The 23,145-nt window shown below is 38.4% G+C and overlaps 2 protein-coding genes across 3 annotated transcripts; one reads left to right on the top strand and one right to left on the bottom strand.

The window, feature by feature from the left end:
• Positions 1-877: 877 nt before the first annotated feature.
• Positions 878-3,428, bottom strand: pclaf (PCNA clamp associated factor). Its single transcript, NM_001005130.2, has 4 exons — positions 3,327-3,428; positions 2,293-2,376; positions 1,097-1,271; positions 878-1,008 (listed from the first exon to the last, which is right to left on the bottom strand). The coding sequence occupies exons 1-4, from the start codon at positions 3,385-3,387 to the stop codon at positions 951-953; spliced, it is 378 nt and encodes a 125-aa protein (NP_001005130.1). The 5' UTR covers positions 3,388-3,428; the 3' UTR covers positions 878-950.
• Positions 3,429-7,619: 4,191 nt separating this feature from the next.
• trip4 (thyroid hormone receptor interactor 4) lies at positions 7,620-22,746 on the top strand. 2 transcript variants are annotated; one of them, XM_012966090.3, is made up of 13 exons: positions 7,620-7,774; positions 8,767-8,936; positions 10,321-10,475; positions 13,585-13,803; positions 14,827-14,902; positions 15,028-15,136; positions 15,326-15,541; positions 15,837-15,957; positions 17,040-17,221; positions 17,702-17,826; positions 19,210-19,301; positions 20,704-20,806; positions 22,487-22,746. In XM_012966090.3, exons 1-13 carry the CDS (start codon positions 7,632-7,634, stop codon positions 22,555-22,557), a joined length of 1,782 nt encoding a protein of 593 aa, XP_012821544.2. In that variant the 5' UTR covers positions 7,620-7,631; the 3' UTR covers positions 22,558-22,746.
• Positions 22,747-23,145: the final 399 nt, after the last annotated feature.

Raw genomic sequence — 23,145 nt, 5'->3', positions numbered from 1 at the left:
CTAGTGGCTCTGGAGCAGTGGTAAGGATTCTATCCAAAAACCATGCCACACCTTTTTAGAGCCCATCCAGCCTAAGTTACTGAGAAGTCCAATTTTAGCAAGCATAAGCCCTACTCCTCTTAAAATGTAGCAAAAGGTTATATTAGTATCCCTTTAATGGGTACATGTCCAAGTTGATGGCATTTAGGAATATTACAGACAGAGCACTGTCAACACCAGATTTTTCATTTACAATTAAAGGAAGTTGTACAGATTAAAATTTGCCTATTAATGTATGTTGTAGAAGGTGCCTGGGACTTCCTTTAATAGTTAACCTCAAACAATAAACAAGGCAAAATCCTTTCAAATGTGACAATGATTGTTTTTTCCTGGACTGTAACATAGCAGTGAGTAGTTTCAAACTAAGATTCAAAATAGGCCTTGGCATATAAAGTACACAGATACCCACACAGCCCCCCTCAGGTCCATTAAAATAGTGGCTGGCTGTGGTATATAATATATTAAAATACCCTCTGCCATTTGGCAGCAAGTGTTAAACCCCTGTCATGTGAAAAGGACAGAAAAAGGGCTAGCTAATAGATTTTTCCTACCACCTTTCCCCATCCTATGACTATACTGGATGGAAGAAGAACCCTCTCTCAATCGAACAGGCCTTACTCGCTAATACGGACACTTTGTGCAATATGCTACTGTGCTTAGGCAACCAAGGCCCCACAGCTCCAAACCTTTCACACAAAAAAAGGCATATCATTGCTTTAGTTGAGGCTTTAGTCTTTTATTAAAAAAAAAAAAAAATTCTTAAACTAACAAATAAAATTGAGGTTAGTTTGAAAACAGCTACAAAAAAAAAAAAAAAAAAATTATATATGTACAAAAACCTAGACTATAAGTTTTATTTACAAATATACAACACAAAACTGAAGTCCTGTTTGGAAGTACAGATCATAGTCTCACTCATCATCTGAGTCAGCAGCTTCTTCTGAAGGATCTGGTGGCAGAGGACGGGACCTACAATAAATAGAATCACACTGTTAGGTACAATTCTATTTGTAGGGGGGAAAAAAAAAAAAAAAAAACACACACACAAACTACTTACTTTCTGGGTGCTTTTCCTGCACCACTGCCACCAGCTTCCTCATCATCAGAGGGAATTCTGTTTTCCTTTTCAGGCTGACTTGTGGATGGTGATCCAAAGAACTCTCCTATACCTTTCTGCCAGGTAGGAGTTGGCCTGACACACACAGGATTTCCTCCTGCATATTTACTTTCAGCTAAAAAAAAAAACCCAAGTGATTACTTGCTGTATGCATGGTGAACATTCCATGGCAAAGCGACACAAAATAGCTCATGCACTTTGTCCAAATACAACTGGCATCTCATTTCAAAGTACAGAATGAATCAGAAGAATGATGGGTAATGTGCTTCTGGTTATCAAACTAGTCAGATTATAACACTATGGTGCTAGTGATCTTTAAACGATCCAACCAGTTGTACCAAGACTGGAGACCGTTTGTAAAACAGCAGCAAAAAAAAAAAAAAAAAAAAAAATTAATGGCCGACTGTTGGTATTGTTATCTATGGCAGACAAAGACGCACCTGGTACAGATAGCCCCTTTAAGGTGTGTCAACAGCATGTGAATAATTCAGAGAAGCAAGGATGTCAGCATATTGGCCCTGGCTTAATGCTCAGACCCCAGTTTTGACTGTAAAGCATTACAGAACAATTGCTTTGCAAAGGATTAAAATATTCACCTTAAAACAAACTGTTCACCTTATGTTTTGAAACAATTGGCAGCTCATTGGGATTGATAATTTTCTTCAAATTTTGATCTGTAGCTCATGTTTAAAATAGTAGCACTGAGAGGAAGATAGGGCACTTAGTTCTCTGATGTGCAGCTGCAACCTAGACATCCTGCATGCCATCACAGCACCTGCATATAAGCCTTCTTAAAAGTATGTAGAGAGGATATTTTACCTAACATCAAAGGCCTCAAGGAAGACTAAATTATTGGAAGTTTAATTTTCTTTCTCACCATAATCGTAAACCCCTTAGAGTGCCCAATTCTGAATTACTGTTTTATGACATGTACCCAGACACTTTCAAATAAGTGAGTGCAGTTTTTTTTTTTTTTTTTTTTTTTAATATCTATACAAACATCTGTAACATTTTCCCTAGAATTTTTTATTTTTTTAAGCATGCCGCTCTTGAAGCTGGGTCCTTATCTGAAACACTGGATCATGAAGTCTACACACATACTATATATTTTATACCTTCATCAATTATCTACTCACATTTTTTTCCAGTTGGTGAAGTCACATGGTTTGAACCACTGGAACTACTCCCAAATGTTTTCCTTGGTGCTCTGGCAGCAACAGCTGTTACAAGATGAAAACCCCCATGAGTTAGACTGCTAGTATATACTGGATGTTATATGTATATAGGCACATGTGCTTTTGAAAACAAAAAACCTTTTCTGTTTAACACATGTCAATTACAGGATCAGCTCTTACAACAAAATGGCAAATGTATAAGAAAATAATTCTAAATAGTTTAGTAAGTATAGTGTACGGATAACGAACGAGTACTCTTCCATTAAAGTTGGTAGGCAGACAGGAACTACATGACATGATGAAATGTAAAGGGTCTAGTAAGCTTTAGCCGTCGCTCTAAGGCTGCCGTACATGCATGCTGGGGATTCGCCAACAGGGGGCCGCGGGATGAGCCAAACATTTTAGAGGCGGCAACTCTGTGGGGCCGCGCCTACCGGACATTATGGCAGATTCTAGGGGCGGCGCCTACCGGACATTATGGCAGATTCTAGGGGCGGCGCCTACCGGACATTATGGCAGATTCTAGGGGCGGCGCCTACCGGACATTATGGCAGATTCTAGGGGCGGCGCCTACCGGACATTATGGCAGATTCTAGGGGCGGCGCCTACGAGCGCGTCCGCCAAAATTGTATGATTGGGCAAACAGAAAAAAAATAGGCTTTTATTTCGTTTAGTAAATCGTACAACGCTGCCCAATTAAAACTACACAAAACAAGCGTACCATACGGAAGCAGACCCAAGGATCCTGAGCCAAACAACTATCTAACCTCCCGCGCGTCTCCGTAGAAGATGATGTCCCACACGCAGCCATCTGGATATTGCACAGCTACAAATGATAAAACCCCTTGCCTGCTAAAGGCTTCTCGATACTTTTCAAAGCTACCACCGCCGCCAAATTAACCCTCTTAGTTAAGCAATAAGAATCCTCTGTAGCTCAATTACACGGGCATTGATACGATAATAACAAGGATCCTACTAAACAAAGCTAAGCTCACCCTTCCTGTAGCTGCCTGACGAGGCAGAAGAGCCCGCGGAATCGGCCTTAGTGCGCACCATCTTCCCTAACACTGCCGTCACGCTGACACTCTAGCTCACTCCGCGACATTTAAAGCGCGCGCCTCGGTGAAGTTTCGCTCCAGCCCATTTGGTACATTCCTATTGGAAGCCCACTCACTCCCCGCCCACCATGAGCTTGTCAACCAATTACTATCAACTAGGCAACAGGCAATAGCACTTATATACAGCTTCGCGCCCAAAATCCCGACTAAATGACAACCAATTGAAGTGAGATTTGTTCGGAAGGGCGGCTCTTATGCGGTTTCCCGCTTTTCTGTCAGAGCCTGTCAAAGTTTAGGGGGTGCGGTTTTGGTCTGGTTTGTTAGCAAAAAAAAATGGCACATAATGTGCGGACTTTAAAAGTAATGATAATTTTAAGATTGACTTTAATAATAACTAGTTGCAGTAAATGAAAGGTCAATACAGTAAGTACTTTGATTGTAAGCTCTACTGAGCAGGTAGTTCCTACTGTGTCTCATACCACATGGCACTTAATGTCTGTGTATTTATAGTTATTTATTGTATTCATTATAACACTTCCCTGTGTGTAATTGCGTATCCTTGTAGCACTTTATAAATAAAGTTATACATAATATACATACAATAAAGGCCCAGAACCACTTGTGTTCTGCTTGCTTTCTGCTAATAAGGATTTCTCTGACACCCGTTTGTTTTATTGTCTAGAACAGGGATCCCCAACCATTTTTACTCATGAGCCACACAGAGATGTAAAACTGTGTCTCTGTGCATCCTAAACTTGCTTCCTTGCATAATTTGAGGCAATTTGGAGCAAACATCAAAGGGGCGGGGAGCAAAATATTGCTCATGAACAACTGACTGGGGATCACTGGTCTAGAATACCAAAAATGTGGTAGGAAGGTCTGCGATTCAAAATAGGTCCTGGCATTTCAAGTACACAGAAGCCCACTTAATAGTGACTGTGGTATCTTACAGCAGCCATCTGGCATTTGCCAGAATCCACAAATTGCCAGGCCTCACGGCAGGGGCCTGGACTGGCCTTCCAGACTCATGGCCAAAAATCACAGATAATGGTTCCCTGGAGGTTGATGTCTCTTTTGGTTTGGCATATTTTAGCAGGATTTTAAAGTTTATGGACCTACAATTAGTAATGGCAGGGCTTTCCGACAATTACAAGCCCACCAGTCAGTTGGTGGTAAGCCCTGCCAACAATAAAAATTGTGCCCCAATGAAAAAAATGCTCGACATGTCATGTCCTGATCTGCCCTGGTCACACCACATTATGTCAAAGTATCACCCATGATCTACCCAAATTCCTTCCACTCCTTCTAGCCCTTTCTCCCTTAAAATCTGCAATGATGGTGCTCCAGAAGCTCCAATTGTTCAACTGTGACAGCTGGAGGACAACTTTCTGATACGTGACACTTATGACAAGAAAGCATGTTTCTGCATATGGCTCTCAGACATGTGGATCTGCAGAGTCTTGTGCAGTTGTAGCCAGGTAGAACCCATGCCCTACCCCAACCCACTGACTTGCACCCTAATGCCTACCCGCTTAGCAGCTACCACAGACCTGCTGCCCAGCCAAACTGGCAGATGGCACACTTTATTGCGACCTTGGAGTCACATAAACAAAGTGAAGTCATGGTGGACTGAAAATGACATCAGTCTGGGAGATGGATCAGTGAGGATACAAAAGAATTCTTTATCCATGAGACGGATTGGAGGGGCATAATCCCAATCAAAACCTACACTTTACTCTTGTAGGGTGCCCGCATACCAACCACTCAGGGAATAAGGGATTTTCCACCCAAAACCTGACCACTTTATGGGTATTTCATGGGTACTCAAGCTGATGCAGGACTCTACCTCCAACTGACACAGAACAATTAGGTTCAGCTTTGAATAAAAGAAGTTGTAGTTTTGTGACAGCTAAAGGGTCATGCTCTTACACAAGGAACATGCTTTCTTGTCATTAATTAACGGCACATATTACATCTTATACAAAATAAATTACTATGTACCCTTTACTGGAGACAACTTGTTCTAACACAGTTGGAGGAGCACCTTCTGGTGGATAATAACAAGCATATTGCTCCATGTTGGACTAAACAAACTGTGATTTGAAGGGATGTTGTAGAAAAATAGTTTCCCCCACCTTCTTCTAGACCCTGTACTCTGGTTTGGGGAAATAATATAATAATAATAATAATTTTTGCAAAAAAAAGTATATGCCTCTCGCCAGACCTATGCATGAGCTCCATCCTGATGTGGGCAGCTTAGCACTTGCCAGGAGCATTTTCTTATGGTACTATTTTTCCAAAATGGAGTGTAGGCTCTATCCGCGCCTTTTTTGGAGTAAGAGAGGTGGTAAAACTGGTGTAAAACACTTTCTCCATATTCACAAACAGAAATTTACCTAAATTCTGACTTAACTGACACTTTTTTAGTTTTTGGACACTTTTGTGAATTTGTCTTTTAACCGACATTTACCTGTATACATTTTGACAACAATTTTCCCTAACATTTTTAAAATGGAGTAAAGCTCTGTGTAACTTTGTCAGAGTCAATTCTAAGCTATTCTGGTTTGCTCTGTTTCACCCAGTCTTCATTTCACAGCCATCTTGGTGATAGCAAGCAGCATATTCACACTGTCACCCACACAGGGTGCAAATTCAAGGTTGGACTAGAAAAAAAACCTGGTAAGCCCTGGTCCTGTTGGGCCCCTTTTCACTGGGCTTGTTGGTGGGTGAGCCACATTAAAGGACATGTAAAGCCTACATTTACCTACAATGTATATCAGTTGAGCACATCTCACCCAAAAAATGGCATAATTTGTACTGCATATATCCCCTCCGCTTGCCAGCACCATCACATGTTCCTAAAGCAAATAGCAGCTTTCACCTGGTGGCCATTTTTCCTCCGATACATAATCAGTTACATTTAAATCTGCAAACAGCCTACACACACAGACCCTTATTCAGCATACATTTAATCAAGAATACAGGCTCACACAGGCACAACTGTCTTTGATAAAAGTTCTGCTTTGTTTGAGCACTGTAATGGTAAAGCTGAGCTCAGGAGAAAAAAATTGAAGCAGACAGCTAGAGCTGAGTTTCTATGGGAACCAGCAATGCCATCTTTTCACTGGCTGCTAGACTAAGGGGCATGTTTATTAATCTGAGCTTAGAACAACTGAGCATGCCCACAAGCCAACAGCCAAAGTAAATTCCTGAGGGGGGGGGGCTGAGTGGGTTACAGGAGGAGAAGGAAATCTAAGTAATTAAGAGGATGCTGCAGCCTTACTATTAACCTCTGGACAACCAGTGTGGCAGGTATTGAAAGATTTCAAAGAGGCTGTTCACTGATTACATTTTTGTGTGTGGGGTTTACATGTCCTTTAATCCATTTTTTATTCCTCATATGTACTTTCCAAAAATGTATGGTTTCCTGGTGTAAACATACTGTTAGTGGATTTTTTTGACCTTTTGGTGTACTTTTTGGTACTGGCACATTCATTAAACAAGGAGATTTCTAAATCAGTTGTATTTCCACACATAGAATACAACATTGTGATATATATCCAAATATTATGAAAATAGCAATATTTATTTTTAAGTATTTAGAAAAAAATTAGAAAGCCCAGTGTGTGTTGAAAAAATTGATGGGATCGTTTTCCTAGGCAAACTAAAATTTCCCTTCAGAAAATGCCCCGCAAATGAAATGCAAAATTCCTCTGGCAAAATCCTTATTCCAAGTAGATGTGGTACTGGGTTTGATGGCAGACTGCAGATTCAATAAGAGCTAAACACAAATTCATAACAAAATGTCAGTAAATGTCACTTGAAAGACAAAATCTGAAAACTGTTTAAAAGACAAATTCATAAAAGTGGAGATATACGTTTGTGAATAAGGTGTAAAATCCAACAAATCTCTACTTTCATTTTGTCTCAATATCACCACTTTTGTGAATTCTTAAACTGTGAAAAAGTGGCACAACCAGCAGTCACAGCATAGCAGAAAAGCTAGGGGGGGGAAAGCCATGGTTTACTGTAACCATACGCAGCTGAAGATAGGTAATAACTGGACACAATAAAACTTATGTGGTTTAAGTGAAAGGTGCATCCCCACTTCCTACACTGGACAAGAACAATATGCAATCCACCAGGTAAGGGAGAAGTCCGACTGTGGGGGCGGCACCTGGACTGCTATTGCAGAGTTCTTATTGTCACTCGCCGTTATGACCACTTCCTGTAAGAGAGTGGATGGATACGCCCATCCGTCTTTTCAGCCTAGACGTAGAAAAAGTATTTTCATGCTGTTCTGACATGGCAGCTGATTTGTTAGGGTGGTGTGTAGAGGAACTGGAGAAGCGTTTTGGACTGGGAGTCAGTGAAGACGTGGTTAAGTGAGTTTAGCGATGCTTGTATGCAGTGTGTTCTCAACAGTAGTGGACATGATAACTGGAGTGCAGTAAAGAAAGATGCGCGTAGTTGGTAAATTTTTTCGTGGTCTGCCCCAAAAAGGTGACAGTGGACGTGTACTTTATTTTGGACTATGATTATGCTAGTACTATGTGCCAATACTACAGCCTCTGTTCTTACAGGTTAAAACGCATCATGATTAAGAGGTATCTAAGAAACGTCAAGCCTCTGTATAGCATTTTTCTGACCTTATTTTATGTTACCATTTAGAGTGGATTGGGTGAATTAGGTTTTCAAAAATGTGGGATTGGATTATTGTCACAGTTATTACTTTGGTGACACGCATAGATCCTTTCCTGCTGCACTGCAAATCAAACAATTAGGGGAAAGACAGTAACACAATAACAGATCTGTCTGTTCATAGTGTAATGGTTAAGGGGTTACACATTTTGATCATTTTACAGCTGCTATATTAAAATAACACAGCACAATGTGTATCTGAATCAGTCATTTTAAAAGGAAAAAGTGTGAAAGTGGCTTTATTTTCCATTTAACAGCTTTTCTACATTATGGGGCACATTTACTAATACACGAACGTCCAAAAAGCGTCCAAATGGGTTTTTTTCATAATGATCGGTATTTTGCAACTTTTTTCGTAGCCATTACGACTTGCTCGTAAATTGTCGCGACTTTTTCGTAGCCATTACGACTTCAAGTCGTAATGGCTACGGAAAAGTCGCAACAATTTACTAGCAAGTCGTAATGGCTACGAAAAAGTCACGACAATTTACGAAAAAGTAATGACAGTGACGAAAAAATCGCAAAAAATACGAAAAAGTCGCAAAATGCTTGTTTCCAATCCGATTTTTTCCCATTCGGGATTCGGATTCGTGGATTAGTAAATCAGCCCCTATATGTTGCTTGTTACTTTTATTTATCAAGATCACAACATATTATGTTTCTGTATTCACTGTAGGTATATTCTATCCATTGACAAAGAAGAAGAGATTGATGAATATATCAATGACCTAGTACAGGCTCCAGAGGATACAAAGTCTCTATTTACACGTGAGCTGAAACTCAGATGGCACAGAATCAGGCAACCACCTGCTTCTCGCACCACTTCAGCATTCCAAAGGAAAGATGGTAAGCCCAGCTGTACAGAATAACAGAAGCTTCAGTTTTAATGTTATTATTATTATTTAATGTTTAAATTATTTTTTGGCCCTTTCATTTGGCGAGGTATTGAAACCCTAGAAACCAGACTGACAACAGCAGAGAAAAATAAACTAACCGCAAAATGTCTTAGAATACTACTTTCTACATGAAAGTAAGTTCATTTCAAGGGGAACTACTTCTTCAACCCTTCATGTGCCCTCTAGATGCCCCAGCAGTTACATAGAAAATTGATAAGGAGACTTGTGTTTATGGACCAGTATATGGAGGTGGCTCCATATACGGAAATGCATTTTTGGGTGCCCCTATTAATAAAAGTTGTCACTATATGAAAGAGAAATCTGATCGGGGTAACACTAGGCTCATATTGAGCTCAAATCTGTATTTTGCTGTGATTCATTCTATAAAGAGACTTTTTTGAGAATACCACTGTGCTTGGATAATTTCTTTGTGCGCATGCCCATTCTACAAAAAGTGCATATGTTAAATTTCCTTATATGGGGGTAATTTAGGGTTTTTTGTTTTTTTTTTTTTTGCACCAGACTTTAATCCTTATATTTTGGTATTGCTGCTAGTGTGCCCTCTGTTGATTTATATTTTTGTATGATCTGATCATTTTCCCAGGGGCCAAACAATCGGATCAGCCCAGTCTGGCCCAGCACATAAGTTCCCAAATTGGACAAAGCTCTGCTCGTTAAAGAAGCAGATTTTTATATGTATAGCCAGCTTTAAGTCTATAGACAGTATGAAGTGTATACCCTCAGCTTTTTATTGTACAGGCTATAATGCATGCTCAAATTTAAAGGAGTTGTTCACCTTTGAGTTAACTTTTAGTATGACATAGAGAGTAATATTTTGAGACACTTTGCAACTGGTCTTCATTTTTTATTATTTGTAATGTTTCAGTTATTTCGCTTTTTTAATTTCAGCAGTTATCTGGTTGCTAGAATCCAAATTACCTTAGCAACCAGGGAGTTGTTTGAATGAGAGACTGATATATAGATGTTTTGGCTGCTGGGGTCAAACCCATATTTGAAAGCTGCAAAAAATCAGAAGAAGAAGGCAAATAATTTAAAAACCATACAAAATAAATAATATAGGCCAAATTTCCTTAGAATTGGCCATTCTGTAACCTTTAACCGGCACATGCCTCTCCCTATTTATCAAACTACACAGGATGTGCAAATGTAGCACACACTCCCCACTAGCACAGAATAGACTTCACACACTGTGTGCACAACTGTCAGATCTCGATTGAGTTTATAAAAGAATAAAGTGCACAACTGAACGTTATCCAGTACTTCCATTATCTAAGGACTGAACAGTGATAACTAATATTTTATTACCTTTTAAGGAGCAGAAGTATTCCAGACAGATAAACTGTTGTTTGGAGAACAGGGTAAGCAAAGAAGGCGTAAAGGAAGAAACAAAATGGAGCCTCTTCAAGCTGTATATCCTACATCTAATACTTCTGCTGAAGAAGTAAAGACACCCATGGACTTGGCCAAGGTTAGTAGGTTTTTCAATTGACTGATACAAAAGGTAAATAGGACCATGCTCTTTTTAGCTTGAAATCTAAAAGCTGCCATGCAGGGTCTTGATGGTCTGTAGTGCCACTTTTGCATAGATTATAATAGATAAACTCTTTAAATGGATTTCACTTTCCCAATCCTGTTATATTTCTAACAATTTTCTAATAGGATTTAAATAAGAACGTTACTAAATATTAACCTAATTGCAGTATCACCAAGCTATGAGGGTGCCTGAGGCAAAGCACCCTTGATCAGCAACCAGGTCTTTACCTTTGTGCACACAAAAATGCTGGTGCTGGTTTTGTGAATATGAAATGGAAGTGTTTGCAATTTCGATATATTGAAGCCTTAAGTGGGGGTAGTCAGAACAGGTAATTACCTAGCACCACCTTCTGCCTACCCCTAGTTCTGGTCCCACCTAAATGATCTTTAGGCTGGGCTCACCTTGCCCCTACCCAACAGTTTTGGAACCTGTGACTTAAAGGGATTGTTCACCTTCAATGCTCAAATGTTATTAAATCACCACCAATGCTCTCAATGTGTTAGGAAATCCATTTTCCAGTAAAAAAAAAAAAAAAGTAAAAAGGCCACTGTAAAAGCTACTTCTTATACCTGTTAAATCAGTTCTTCTGTCTCTCTGATCAGGGATGGTTCTGACTTGAATATCTTTTCAGATGCACATTTTTTGGTAGCTATGTATGTGGCAAAAATTGTTCTATTTTTGCTCCATCTCAATAGCGAAGTAGTTAGAAGGGGAGAATAAAGTATTTGGCCTGTTTATATATATATATATATATATATATATATATATATATATATATATATATATATATATATATATATATATATAGATGTTGTTCTACATCTTGGTGTCCTTGAATATGTTCATACAAGACAGCATACACAGTGAACATTCAACCCGATTTTAGGGCCAAGATAGTTAGTAGCTTCTATCCAGTTCCTCCAGGTTTTATCGTACTTCTGAGGACATCCCTGGCTGTGTATGTGAGTTGTAGCAAGGAGAATAGTGTTCTGATTTTGACCTGTTTATATTTAAGCTGTTTATAATTATTAACCACATGAGTGGTTGTTTTGTAAATATTGTCTTCCAGTTAGTGTGCACCTTCTATGTCCTAGTAAGAGGGGTGATTATTAATATTATATTATTATTATTATATATAGTCAAAAATTTTACACCATGTACAAATCATTGATAGCATAAGGCTGCTTCAAGGTCTCATTTGTCCTCCTGAATGTTTTCATGGAGTCACCTTCAGCATTTTTAGTTCCCTGGAGATCACATTTTAAATAATATATCATTATGTTATTGGCCTATTCTTAATAGGTCAGGATTTACATTTTGTATTCTGCCTTTTACCACATCTAGTTGTTGGTGTCACTATTTAAGGAACAGTAACACCAAAAAATGAAAGTGTATAAAAGTAATAACAATATAATTTACTATTGCCCTGCATTGCTACAACTGGTGTGTTTGCCTCAGAAAGACTACTATAGTTTATATAAGTAAGCTGCTGTGTAGCCATGGGGGCAGCCATTCAAAGGAGAAAAGGCACAGGTTACATAGCAGATAACAGATAAACCTCCATTATATGGGGCTTATCTACTAGTTATCTGCTATGTAACCTGTGCCTTTTCTCCTTTTTTCCTGCTTGAATGGCTGCCCCCATGGCTTACACAGCAGCTTATTTATATAGTAGCTTTTCTGTAGCAAAAACACCAGTTTTTTTGCAGAGCAACAGCACATTATATTTTAATTACTTTAAAACACTTTCATTTTTTGATGTTACTGTTCCTTTAACAAAAATAGATGACTAGGAAGGCTACAGTTAAATTGTCATTGCAACTTTTTATGGCTTTCTGTCCTCCTCCATTCTGACTTACCCTCACAAACAGTTAATGTTTTATAAGTGGGACATAACAATTCAAAATTAGAAAACCACTAGTTGCAAATTGTCTTCGAATACTGATGTTTTTATCATAGTCAGTAGTAGTTTAATTTTAAAGGAGAAGGATAGATAAAATCACTGGGGGGGTTCCAAAATTTAGTCGCCCTCAGGATTGTAATCGCTTACCTTATTTCCCAGGTTGGTGCTCCTGTTTGGAGAAAACTATACCAGCCTGGGATAGCTGCGAAACAGTGATCCTCTTCCGTCTGTCTTCTTTCTTCACGATCCCAGGGCTGGTGCATGTGCAATAGAGTGAAAAAGATGGCTTTTTTGTTAAAAGTTTAGCCTTTTACTCTACTGCGCAAGCGGTATGAAGACAGAAGAATGAGGAGGGTGGCTGTATTGCAGCTACCTGGGCTGGTGCGGTTTTCTCCTAATAGGAGCACAAGCCCAGGGTATAAGGCAAATAATTACAATCACTAGGGGGGTGCCTAACATTTTGGCACCACCCCCGGTGATTGTGCCTTTTCGTTCTCCTAATTTAAAGTACTTTACTAACAAAATCTGTTTGTGATGGGCATCCCTATATGCTTTGAAGCAATTATTTGTGTTTGAAGCTAATGTCCTCTTTTCTGTTATAGAACTAATTTCTAAATAGTAGTGATGGTGGCTGAGCTTTCTGTCCATGTTCAACCTACCAGCACTTGTTCAAATGTATATTGCATAATTGTGTAATTCTGCACCAAATCTGAGAATTGTGGCCAGATCATTTCACAATGTGCCAAAACCACAAAGGTAATGTTGGCAAGGAAAGGTGCTTTACGGCCCCCCCCAACCCCCAAAAGGCAAGCCGTCCCAGGAAGTTCGAACGTGTATATTGGATGGGTTGCCCACTTACATAAGAATGAAAGCTTCTGTAAATCTATTGCACTTCTTGCAATAAAAGTTTCTAGTATCTTTAATGTATATTTTTCTGCAGACAACTTCAAGCAGATGCCCGATACATAATATAGATTCCTAGCCCCCATCCTAAATCTCTTTTACTATTTATTGGATTGTATTTTTTCTTTATCAGAAAAACAAAAAAAAGCCTTTAAAGTAATGAAACTTTAAATCTTAATTATGAACCTTAACGTGTTTTTTTTTGTTTTGTTTTTTTTTGTTTTTTTTTAAATGAAGGCACAGGAAGTTGTGGGGTTGTCCTCCTCCAAGAAGAAACAAAAGTTTGTCAACTTGTACACCAAGGAGGGCCAGGACAGACTGACAGTGCTAATCCCTGGACGCTACCCTTGCGAGTGCTTGGCTCAGAAGCACCGGCTTATTAATAACTGTATGACATGTGGCCGCATTGTTTGTGAGCAGGAAGGCTCTGGGCCTTGTATGTTCTGTGGAAGCTTGGTAAGAGCATAGTATTTGACACCTTTTGTCAACAACCAAAGTCAATACTTAAAGGGATGGTTTACCTTAAGTTAACTTTTAGTATGCTAGAGAATTCTTATGCTTATATTTAACAACTATGCAATTGGTTTTCATTAGTTATTTTTTTTTATAGTTTTGAAACTATTTGCCATCCTCTTCTGACTCTTTCCCGCTTTCAAATTGGGGTCACTGACCCTGGCAGCCAAGAACTATTGCCCTGTAAGCCTACAATTGTATTGCTATTTTTACTTTTTATTACTTATCTTTCTATTCAGGCCCTCTTCTATTCATAAACCTGTCTCTTGTTCAAACCACTGGTGGGTTGCAAGGGTAAATAAGACCCTGGCAACTAGATAGCTGCTGAAATACCAGGCTGTAGAGCTGCTGAAAAACTAATAAACAACTGGAAACACAAAAAAAAATGAAGACCAATTATATTATGTCTTCATCATACCAAAAGTTAATTTAAAGGGGAATAAGCTCATTAATTTACAGTATGTATCAGTATGTATTAGTATTTCCAGTATAGTTAGGTTTATTAAATATTTTAAAGAAGTGAATTTTGTTTTGCAGAACTCTTGCAAGGTAAATGTAACATAATTATTACATGATTTAGTGACGGCATTTATGCAACCTTTGTATGACCACTTGTGTGTTTAACAATGGCAGTGTAACACTATCATTTATTACTGAAGAAATATATGCAGTCCTTGGGTATGCTGGCTATACAAGATGTGTTGAAACACCTCTGTTGTCTTTCATTTCCTTGTGCTCAGAGTTGTAGAGGAATACAGACACAACTAATTATGTTGGGTAAAAAAAGCTTGATGATTTTGTCTTTCACAATAAAACTTTAGGTTTAGTTAACTTATACATTTGACACCTGAATAACAAATCTTTTATGCATTATGACATTCATTTTCCTTGTTAAAGTTGAACTGGGGTAAACATTTTAATATTCTCAGTTAGTTTGCCTCTAACTATTATATGCCTTCTCTTCAGGTATGTACAAAGGAAGAACTTGACATTCTACAGCGAGACTCAAACAAAAGTCAAAAACTTCGTAAGAAGCTTTTAGGTAAAAGTGTAACCAATACTACTGTTCTGTGTAAAGATTATATCCTGCTCTGTATTTTATATTTTTTTCTTTTATTTCTGTCAGTTCCTCTAATTTTTCTAACCGGTTGTCTTCTTCTGTGGCAGGCTCTGAGTCTGCAAAAGACCTTCTCCCACATCAGGAAATCAAAATGAAGGAAGGATTAGAGAAAGCTCTGCAACATCGAAATAAACTTTTAGAGTATGACAAGACTAGGTATGGCAGATGAGTTAATTAAAATTAATGTAATATTTTTTTTCTGAGAATTACTATATCTGCCTTCTATACCTACAAAGTCGTTTTTGAAAAATTTCTGTCAGCTCTTTGTATCAGACTGCTGCATTACCTTATCTTAAAATACAATTACCATGTTCTGAATTTTTTTTTTCTTTTGCCTTTACCAAGTGTGCGGCGGACCCAGGTGATTGATGACGAGTCTGATTACTTCTCCACGGACTCAAACCAGTGGTTGTCTCAAACTGAAAGAGAAACCTTGCGAAAGAAGGAACAAGAGTTGCAAGAACTGCGTCATGCCTCTCGCCTTTCTCGTAAATTCACCATTGACTTTGCAGGAAGGAAGGTCTTTGAGGAGGGAGAAGATCTTAAGGAGTACAACAAGCTGTAAGGACAATATCTGTGTAAATATGCTGCTCATAAAGAAACACACAGTAGAGACTTGCATCCAATGTGACTGACATCTGCTTAGGGCAACATATGCAGTATTTATTAACTACAAAATGCCTTGCCATGCCTTGGTCTGCTATGGGAATAAAGAACTTAAATGTGTCTAAATTATGTTACAAAGCTACGCTGTTATATTAGCTTCCACTATGGTGCATCCTAGAAAACACTGTCTGTGGATAATGCTGCTTTGCTTGACCTTGTTTTTAAATATTTATTTTCCTGTGAAATTTAGGTTGGATGAGACTGTCCAGTCAATTCATTCTGGAACAGTAGTGTTTCCTTCAGGGAGCCCTGGAGAAAGATCAAATACTTCATCTCTGGTAAATCCAAGTCTACTACAGCCTTCACCAGTGGTAAGTGATATTCTTTAACATTTTCCCTGCCACCTGATTCAAAAAATGTGTTTGCAATAACTAGCAGCAGTATTTGAAAATGTAGTGCTTTTTCAGTTTAGAGTAATTTCCTGTGTGAAACATTTAGTTTACCTTGGAAAATGATATGTGTTTTTTAGGACAACCTAAGCTTTCTATAAGTCATATTTCTGATTGCTTGAGCCTTCATGTTCTAACAGTCATAAAGGAAACCCCCGCTTTAGGTGCCAAAGGCTCAAGCAATCCGAAATCTGGCTCCCTCCATGTGCCTGGATTTTTGTGTAATTCCATTTTTTGTAAATATATATGATTCTAAAAATATCTCAAACGTATGTTATTATATGCATGAACTACAACTGATTTAGAAAGCCCAATTTTCATGAGTGCACCAATAGTATACACTTGTCGGATTGTATTGTGTATGCAAGTGATTTCTGGATTGACTTGCAACCTGCAGTCCTTGTGGGTTTACCCTTAGGTCAGGTGGGTTAGGGATGAAATTTGGGGGACCATTGTAGGTTTTGGTTGGGTGTGGATCAGACTGGGGATGTACACTTTCTTCTGCTCCTAAAGTTTCCTGTATTGAAACCTAAGGCACGCACAGAGGTAGCATACAGAGAGAAAAGGTGTAGGTATGGGTTGGGTTTGGGTCCTACAAAGACAACATTTTGCGGGTTAGGGTCAGGTTGGTTGAGTTTTTCCTGACCCACACATCAATAGTGTATTCATGCTGTGTGTGCATCACCACCCTCAAAAAAAAAAACAAAAAAAAAAAACGAAGGGGCCCAATTATGATTGTTTGAGCTTTCATGCTCAGGCATGAGTTTAGTAATCACATGGCGACAGGCTTTTAACAACATTTTTTTTTTTACAAAAGCCCGTTCAAAGATTGATTAACCCTTTTTTTTCTTGGCACAACACACAGGGTTTCTTTTGTGATTGCCTGAGCACGGAAGCTCAGGCAATCAAAAGTGTGTGCATGTGTCAAAGTTAGAATGTCACTTTTCTGGGTGCAATTTGAAAATACTGAATACATTTTTTTTTTTTCTGTTCTGTTATTCTAGTGGGTGGATCAGGTTAGTTCAGGCTCATACAAGAAGAAAGCTTCTTCAGAGGAGACAAAACCTTGTACTGAAAGAAACCGGCTGCGTATACAGGACCGCGAACTACAAGAGATCAGTGACCTAGGCATGTGCTTAAGCATGCACCAACCTTGGGCTTCTCTACTTGTTGCAGGCATCAAACAGTAAGGGACAGCTATAATGTATTTACCCATATGCTGTGACTAAAATCCACTTTTTGCCAATAAACTCCTCCTATCCTATTCTTTACTGCCCTTTGTTAGTAGTAAGAAGAATCCTGTAGCCAAAAAAAGTATTCATGCCTGTAAATAATCAATTTATTTAGGGAAACTTGTACCTGAGCAAACTACTCAGACTCACTTCTTCATATTTGAAATTGGTTGAATCCAAACCGTGCACTCACAGGTCAGGCCTTTGTGTATTCAAGTTTGCTAAAGATTTCGTAATCCTATTGGATAAGGAGTGTGTTAGACATGGGCGCAGTCCTTTTCCAGTGACCTGTGACATACCTCCATGTGATCTGATTTTTATATATTATATGATCTGATTGGTTGCGGGGAAAACAGTAGACTGTATTTCCATGTCATGTGTTTCTTACTACAAATTATGTTGTATTCCCTATGCTTACATGTTTTTCTACACAGGGTGGAGGGAAGGACATGGTACAGTGCTCATAGAGGCCGCTTGTGGATAGCAGCTGCTTCAAAACGACCTTCCCCACAGGAAATCTCTGAGCTGGAAACTTCCTACAGAGTGTTGCTTCAAAAAGGTGTGAATTTATACATTCATTCATTAAGAATTCTAAAAAAAAAAACTGATTTAAAGTGATTTGCCAGACAAGGGATCACTGTAACATAGGTGGCCAGCTTAAATATCTTCAATATATGGAGAAACAATCCAGCTTTCTGAACAAAATTAACTAAAATAAATTTTCTGGATTTATTATGCATAAAAATCTTGAATATAAAAGTTAGGCATCTAAAAGCTGGCGACTTTACATAGAGGTAAGTAGGAGTTGAACTGAAAAATAACTTGAATCTTGCTAATTCAAGTTTTCTAGATTAATTCTAAATTTGGCAGTGACTGTTCTCTTTTATTTACCCTCAAACACTAGCTTTTTTAAGTTGTTAGAAACAATTCCCATTGACTTCTCTAGAAACTCGGCTGTTATTGTAGAAGAGGGCAAAACTTCCTGTGTTCTTAAAATATTCACTATTGTTTGTATTCCATGAGAAGTAGTTTGTATTCAGTTTAAAGCTGGCCATACATGCACCGATAATATCATACAAAGCCTCGTTTCGTATGATACTCGGTGCATGTATGACAACTCGGCAAGGCTACCGATGTCGCATAAGGCTGCTGATATTGGTCGACCCCCCGATCGGGCGGGTTAAAAGATTTTGATTGGGCGCCATTGAAGGTGCCTGAGCAAAATCTGCCTTCAGGGCTGAATCGGCAGAAGGAGGTAGAAATCCTATTGTTTCTACCTCCATATCTGACGATTAAGCCCTGAATGTCTGAGGAGGGTTGGAACGATCTTTTGTGCGACCAAAGATCGAAAATCGCCACGTGTGTGGCCAGCTTTAGACCTGGTTACTGGAGGTTCACTCTGAGACACCAAAGTGATCAGAATGTTGTATACCTTAGTCCTTTATCTTGAGTTGTCAAGTGGTGAAATCAAATGAACAGAAAAAGCACAGTTTGTATATTACACAGTTTAAATATATTCATAGTTATAAGAGACAACTACACAGAACCTAATTAAGGGCAATAACACAAGGGATACTTTGGAGTAATGCATCAAAATGGCTTTTTATTTTTCCCTATATAGATAGCTTGGAAGCATCCATGCAGCCTCTTTTAAGGAGATGTTTAAAGCATGTTTAAATGATTCCTATAGGGTCATTGTGTGGAAGGAAATTTCTGTTTTGAGGTTAGCAATAAAAAAAACTGAATTGGCAAAATGCCTGATAACCTGTGTCATTTTGTTTTAGGCATAAAAATAAATGGGGACTGTATAAAATGTGGCTACTGAGATATTAGTATGATTAATTATTGTTTACCTTTTAATGGATAATATACTTGTTTCTGCTCTGTTCAATGTTTTTATTTTCTCTGCTTTACTCTATGATAAATTACTTGACTCCTGTAGACATACACTTTCCGAAGGACTACCCTACTAGTTGTCTCCTGGGTTGTGTTGATGTAAATGACTGCGTTTCACAAGAGCAATTTAAAGAACAGGTAAGAGAGGCACTGTATATGTCATGTATTTTGCAGTTATGTGAAAACTAAAAATGTTAGTGTATCCTTTAAAGTTATATTGAGCTATCAATGAAAAGGAACAGTAACGCCAAAAAAATTAATGTGTATCAAAGTAATATATTACATACTACACTGGTAAAAGTTGTAAGTTTGCTTCAGAAACTCAACTATAGTTTATAAAAACAAAGCTGCTGTGTAGCCATGGGAGTAGAGAGTCAAACTGAAAATGGATAAAAGGAACAGGCTATATGGCAAGATAACAGATCAGCTGTTTAGGTTCCCATCGAATTCTACAGTGGTTATCTGTTATGTAACCTGTGCCTTTTTTTCCAGCTTGAATGGCTGCCCCTGTGGGCACCTTTGTTTATATAAACTATAGCAGTGTTTCTGAAACAAACACACTATTTTTACCAGTGCAGGGCAACAGTAAATTATATTTTAATTACTTTAAGACATTTAATTTTTTGGTGTTACTGTTTATGCACACGTTTAGGTAAGAAAACTTTCATATAATAGAATAGTCTGTTACTCCTTCCAGGCTGCCACTGTGGGGCAGGTATGTCCTTTGTTTCTCATGTGTCTCCTGACATGAGACACTTAATTTTTAGATATTTATTTTATTTATCTTTTTTTCCTCCTCTCTATTCTGTTAATTTATTTTATACAAGTGATACAAACTTAAACATAACAAATACTAACATATTAAAATATGATATGACCTTAATAATTTTGATGAACAGACACATACCCTACTTATATGTAATGTCCTGTGTTTATTTTCTCAAAGTAGTGTATGAAGTTATATAATTAGAAAAAAAATAATTAAATAATTTTTCTGTATATGTACTTAAAATATAAAAATACATGCAGGTACTATTGTTATCATAAATTCCTAGTATATTTCTCATACAGAGCTTTGCCTTATGCTTTATTCGTAAGCTTCTGTATGAGAAATTGCTTATTAACTGACATTTTTCTCCTGGTTATATACTAGGAACCAGCAAGTCACCTCTGCAACATGTTGCTCAACAGCCCCTTAAATATTGCTCCCAGTGGCCTCAAAGTAGGTGCCCATTTCTGGCCAAGAGGAAAGTTTTGCTGGCATAAAAACTAGGTGTAGTTCCAGACAGTGCCTCCTGTAGTCTGCCAGTCAACATCGGGCTACCAAATAACCAATCACAGCCCTTATTTGTCACCCCCTAGGAAATGTTTTCATGCCTTGTTTTTTTTTTTTTATTTAAACGTTGTTCATGGGTACAAAAAAAAAATTGGGGACCCATTTACTAGTGTGTGATTGGCAGTTTTTTCTTGTATACACCCAGATCTGCCATAGCCTGGTTGTAGTTGTCTGTCTATTTATTACCCTTTTTTTCCTCCACAGTATCCCAATCTGAACCAAGAATCTGCCTCTCCATTTATATTCATCTGCAGCAATCCCCAAGAATTGCTAATTAAATTCCCCATTAAAGGACAGCATAAGATCTGTGAGTACATTTTAATCCAATTTACACTTGGTAACCTATGGCATTTTCATATGTTCACTCATATTTTCCCAGAAATAAGGAGCCAAATAAAACTCTGTGGTTACAAAATGTCTTCTCTGCATATTGCAGCTTATAGTAGCAGAGGTTGCTATCTTGGTTGTACACTAATCACTGTTGGACTGGTGTGTCCTGGGCCCCCCATCTCTTGGTCCCACCAGCCCAGCCACATAGGGCTCCTCCCACCACTGGTATAAACCCCTTTTATCTAACCTATCACCCCACAACATAAGCTGCAAGTAAATCCCACCACAGCAGTCCTGTGTCAGTGGGGTCCACTGGGTGCCCTCTTGGCCCAGTCTTATGACACAATAGATCCCCCTCACCCAGCAGCAATCTATAAAAAATGTTTTCAAAACAATTTTTTTTCTTTTGTATTAGTGCAAATATGCTGAGATGGAATATTCTGTGCATACTATATGTTCAAGGCTTAAAGGAGAAGGAAAAGCTAAGTCACTTGGGGGTGCCAAAATGGTTAGGCACAAGTGACTTTAATCTCTTACCTTTTACCCCGGGCTGGTGCCCCTGTTAGGAGAAAACCGCACCAGCCCGGGGTACATGCAGTGGGCATCTCCTCTTCCTTCTGTTGTCAAAATCCCTGGGCCAGCACATGCGCAGTAGAGTGAAAAGCCGACATTTTTATTAAAGTTCAGCTTTTCACTCTACTGCGCATGCGCCCGAAGAAGGAAGAGGAGACTATGCTCGCCGGTACCCCAGGCTGGTGCGGTTTTCTTCTAACAGGGGCACCAGCCCAGGGTAAAAGGTAAGCGATTAAAGTCGCTTGGGGGTGTAAACTCATGCCTTTAATCCAATTGATTTAGAGAAGATACTATGGTGTAATACAGAGCATGAAAAGTATGTCCTGGCACATAATACATAATAGAGATACTCTGTGCAATGTATCCCCAGAATAACTGTTTTCTAAAATGCAGTCACCAGTCTCCAATTGGCCCAGACTTCATCACATTTATTCATATTATTAGCACATAGAGCTGACAGATATTCCTTCCTTTATCTGATTATAGAGCACATCTAAAGTCAGGGATACAATTTGTTGCCATTTAAGGCTTATAAGCCTAGCTGCATTTAGAATATGGCTGAGGAGAGGTTAAGCTAGTTTAGTGAATGAAAGCTTGGCTTGTGTAGGAGGTATGTCCATGGATCCAGAGGAAGATGGTATTGTAACGTTCCAGGTAGCATGTGCTCAATTTGTGTCCAGAATGATTATATAATAGGACACTCCCAGAAAATATGCAAGAGAATTTATTTTTTCCCACACCCTCTCCAACATCTGCCTGTCACTTCCAGATACATGAAATTCAGTTTTTTTGGAGTGACGTACCAATTCATCAGTATTTAATAAATATTGCCTTATGTCTGACACATGATTTATTTGACGTCTCCTCATGGTTTGCTTTATGTTTATATATCTATTATGTTCCTCTCTCCTGTAAGATATGGATATGATGGTCTTGAAGCATTTCTCCATATATCTGTTTTAAATAAAACACCATTTAGGTGCCCTTTGTTATTAGTCTGTTTCATTAATATCATTATGTACATACAGACTCATATTTGTTCTGCTTTGCTGTCCACTTTGCCTGATTATTTGCTTATTTACAGGGAAACTTGACTCCAAAATCCACCAGGGAGCCAAAAAAGGCTTAATGGCCAGACAAGAGCAAGCCAGATAAACCAAAGAAGATAACCAAGAAAAATTCACCCGAAACATGTTGATAAGGAGCCGTTATTAATTCTTGTCATCCAGAGCACGGACAATTAACTCTATTAACAGTAATATAAATCATTGACTGTTAAAATAAAAAAATAAGAACATTCTTTGGAATTCAACAAATTCAGAAGTAAAGAGGTTTTCTGTTTAACTGTCTGTATTGTCCATATTAATGCCAACCGAGGGTGGTAGGCCCTTGATTCAAGTTCCTAGGTACGCTAGAGTGACACTCTGTGTATGTTCATAGTTGGGACCCATACTGGTAATTGAAGTCACTTTTCCAAAGATGGTGGTGTGGCGCTGCAGTTCTGGACTCCCCATGGTACAGTTCAGTAGGGGCAAGTGTAACTTATATAGTTAGGGAGTGGGGATCTGTGCACTGGTTTTACAACCCCATTTACAAAAAAAGTTGGGACGCTGTGTAAAATACAAATAAAAAGAGAACTGAAAGATTTGCACACAATTTTAGCCTTATATTAAATTGAAGATAGATAGTACAAAGACAACATATCGAACGTTGAAAGTAAGCAATATATGCCTGTTTTGAATT

This window comes from Xenopus tropicalis, chromosome 3 (genome assembly GCF_000004195.4).
Source record: "Xenopus tropicalis strain Nigerian chromosome 3, UCB_Xtro_10.0, whole genome shotgun sequence".
NCBI classification, from domain to species: Eukaryota; Metazoa; Chordata; class Amphibia; order Anura; family Pipidae; genus Xenopus; species Xenopus tropicalis.
This window is presented reverse-complemented; position numbering and strand designations above follow the sequence as displayed.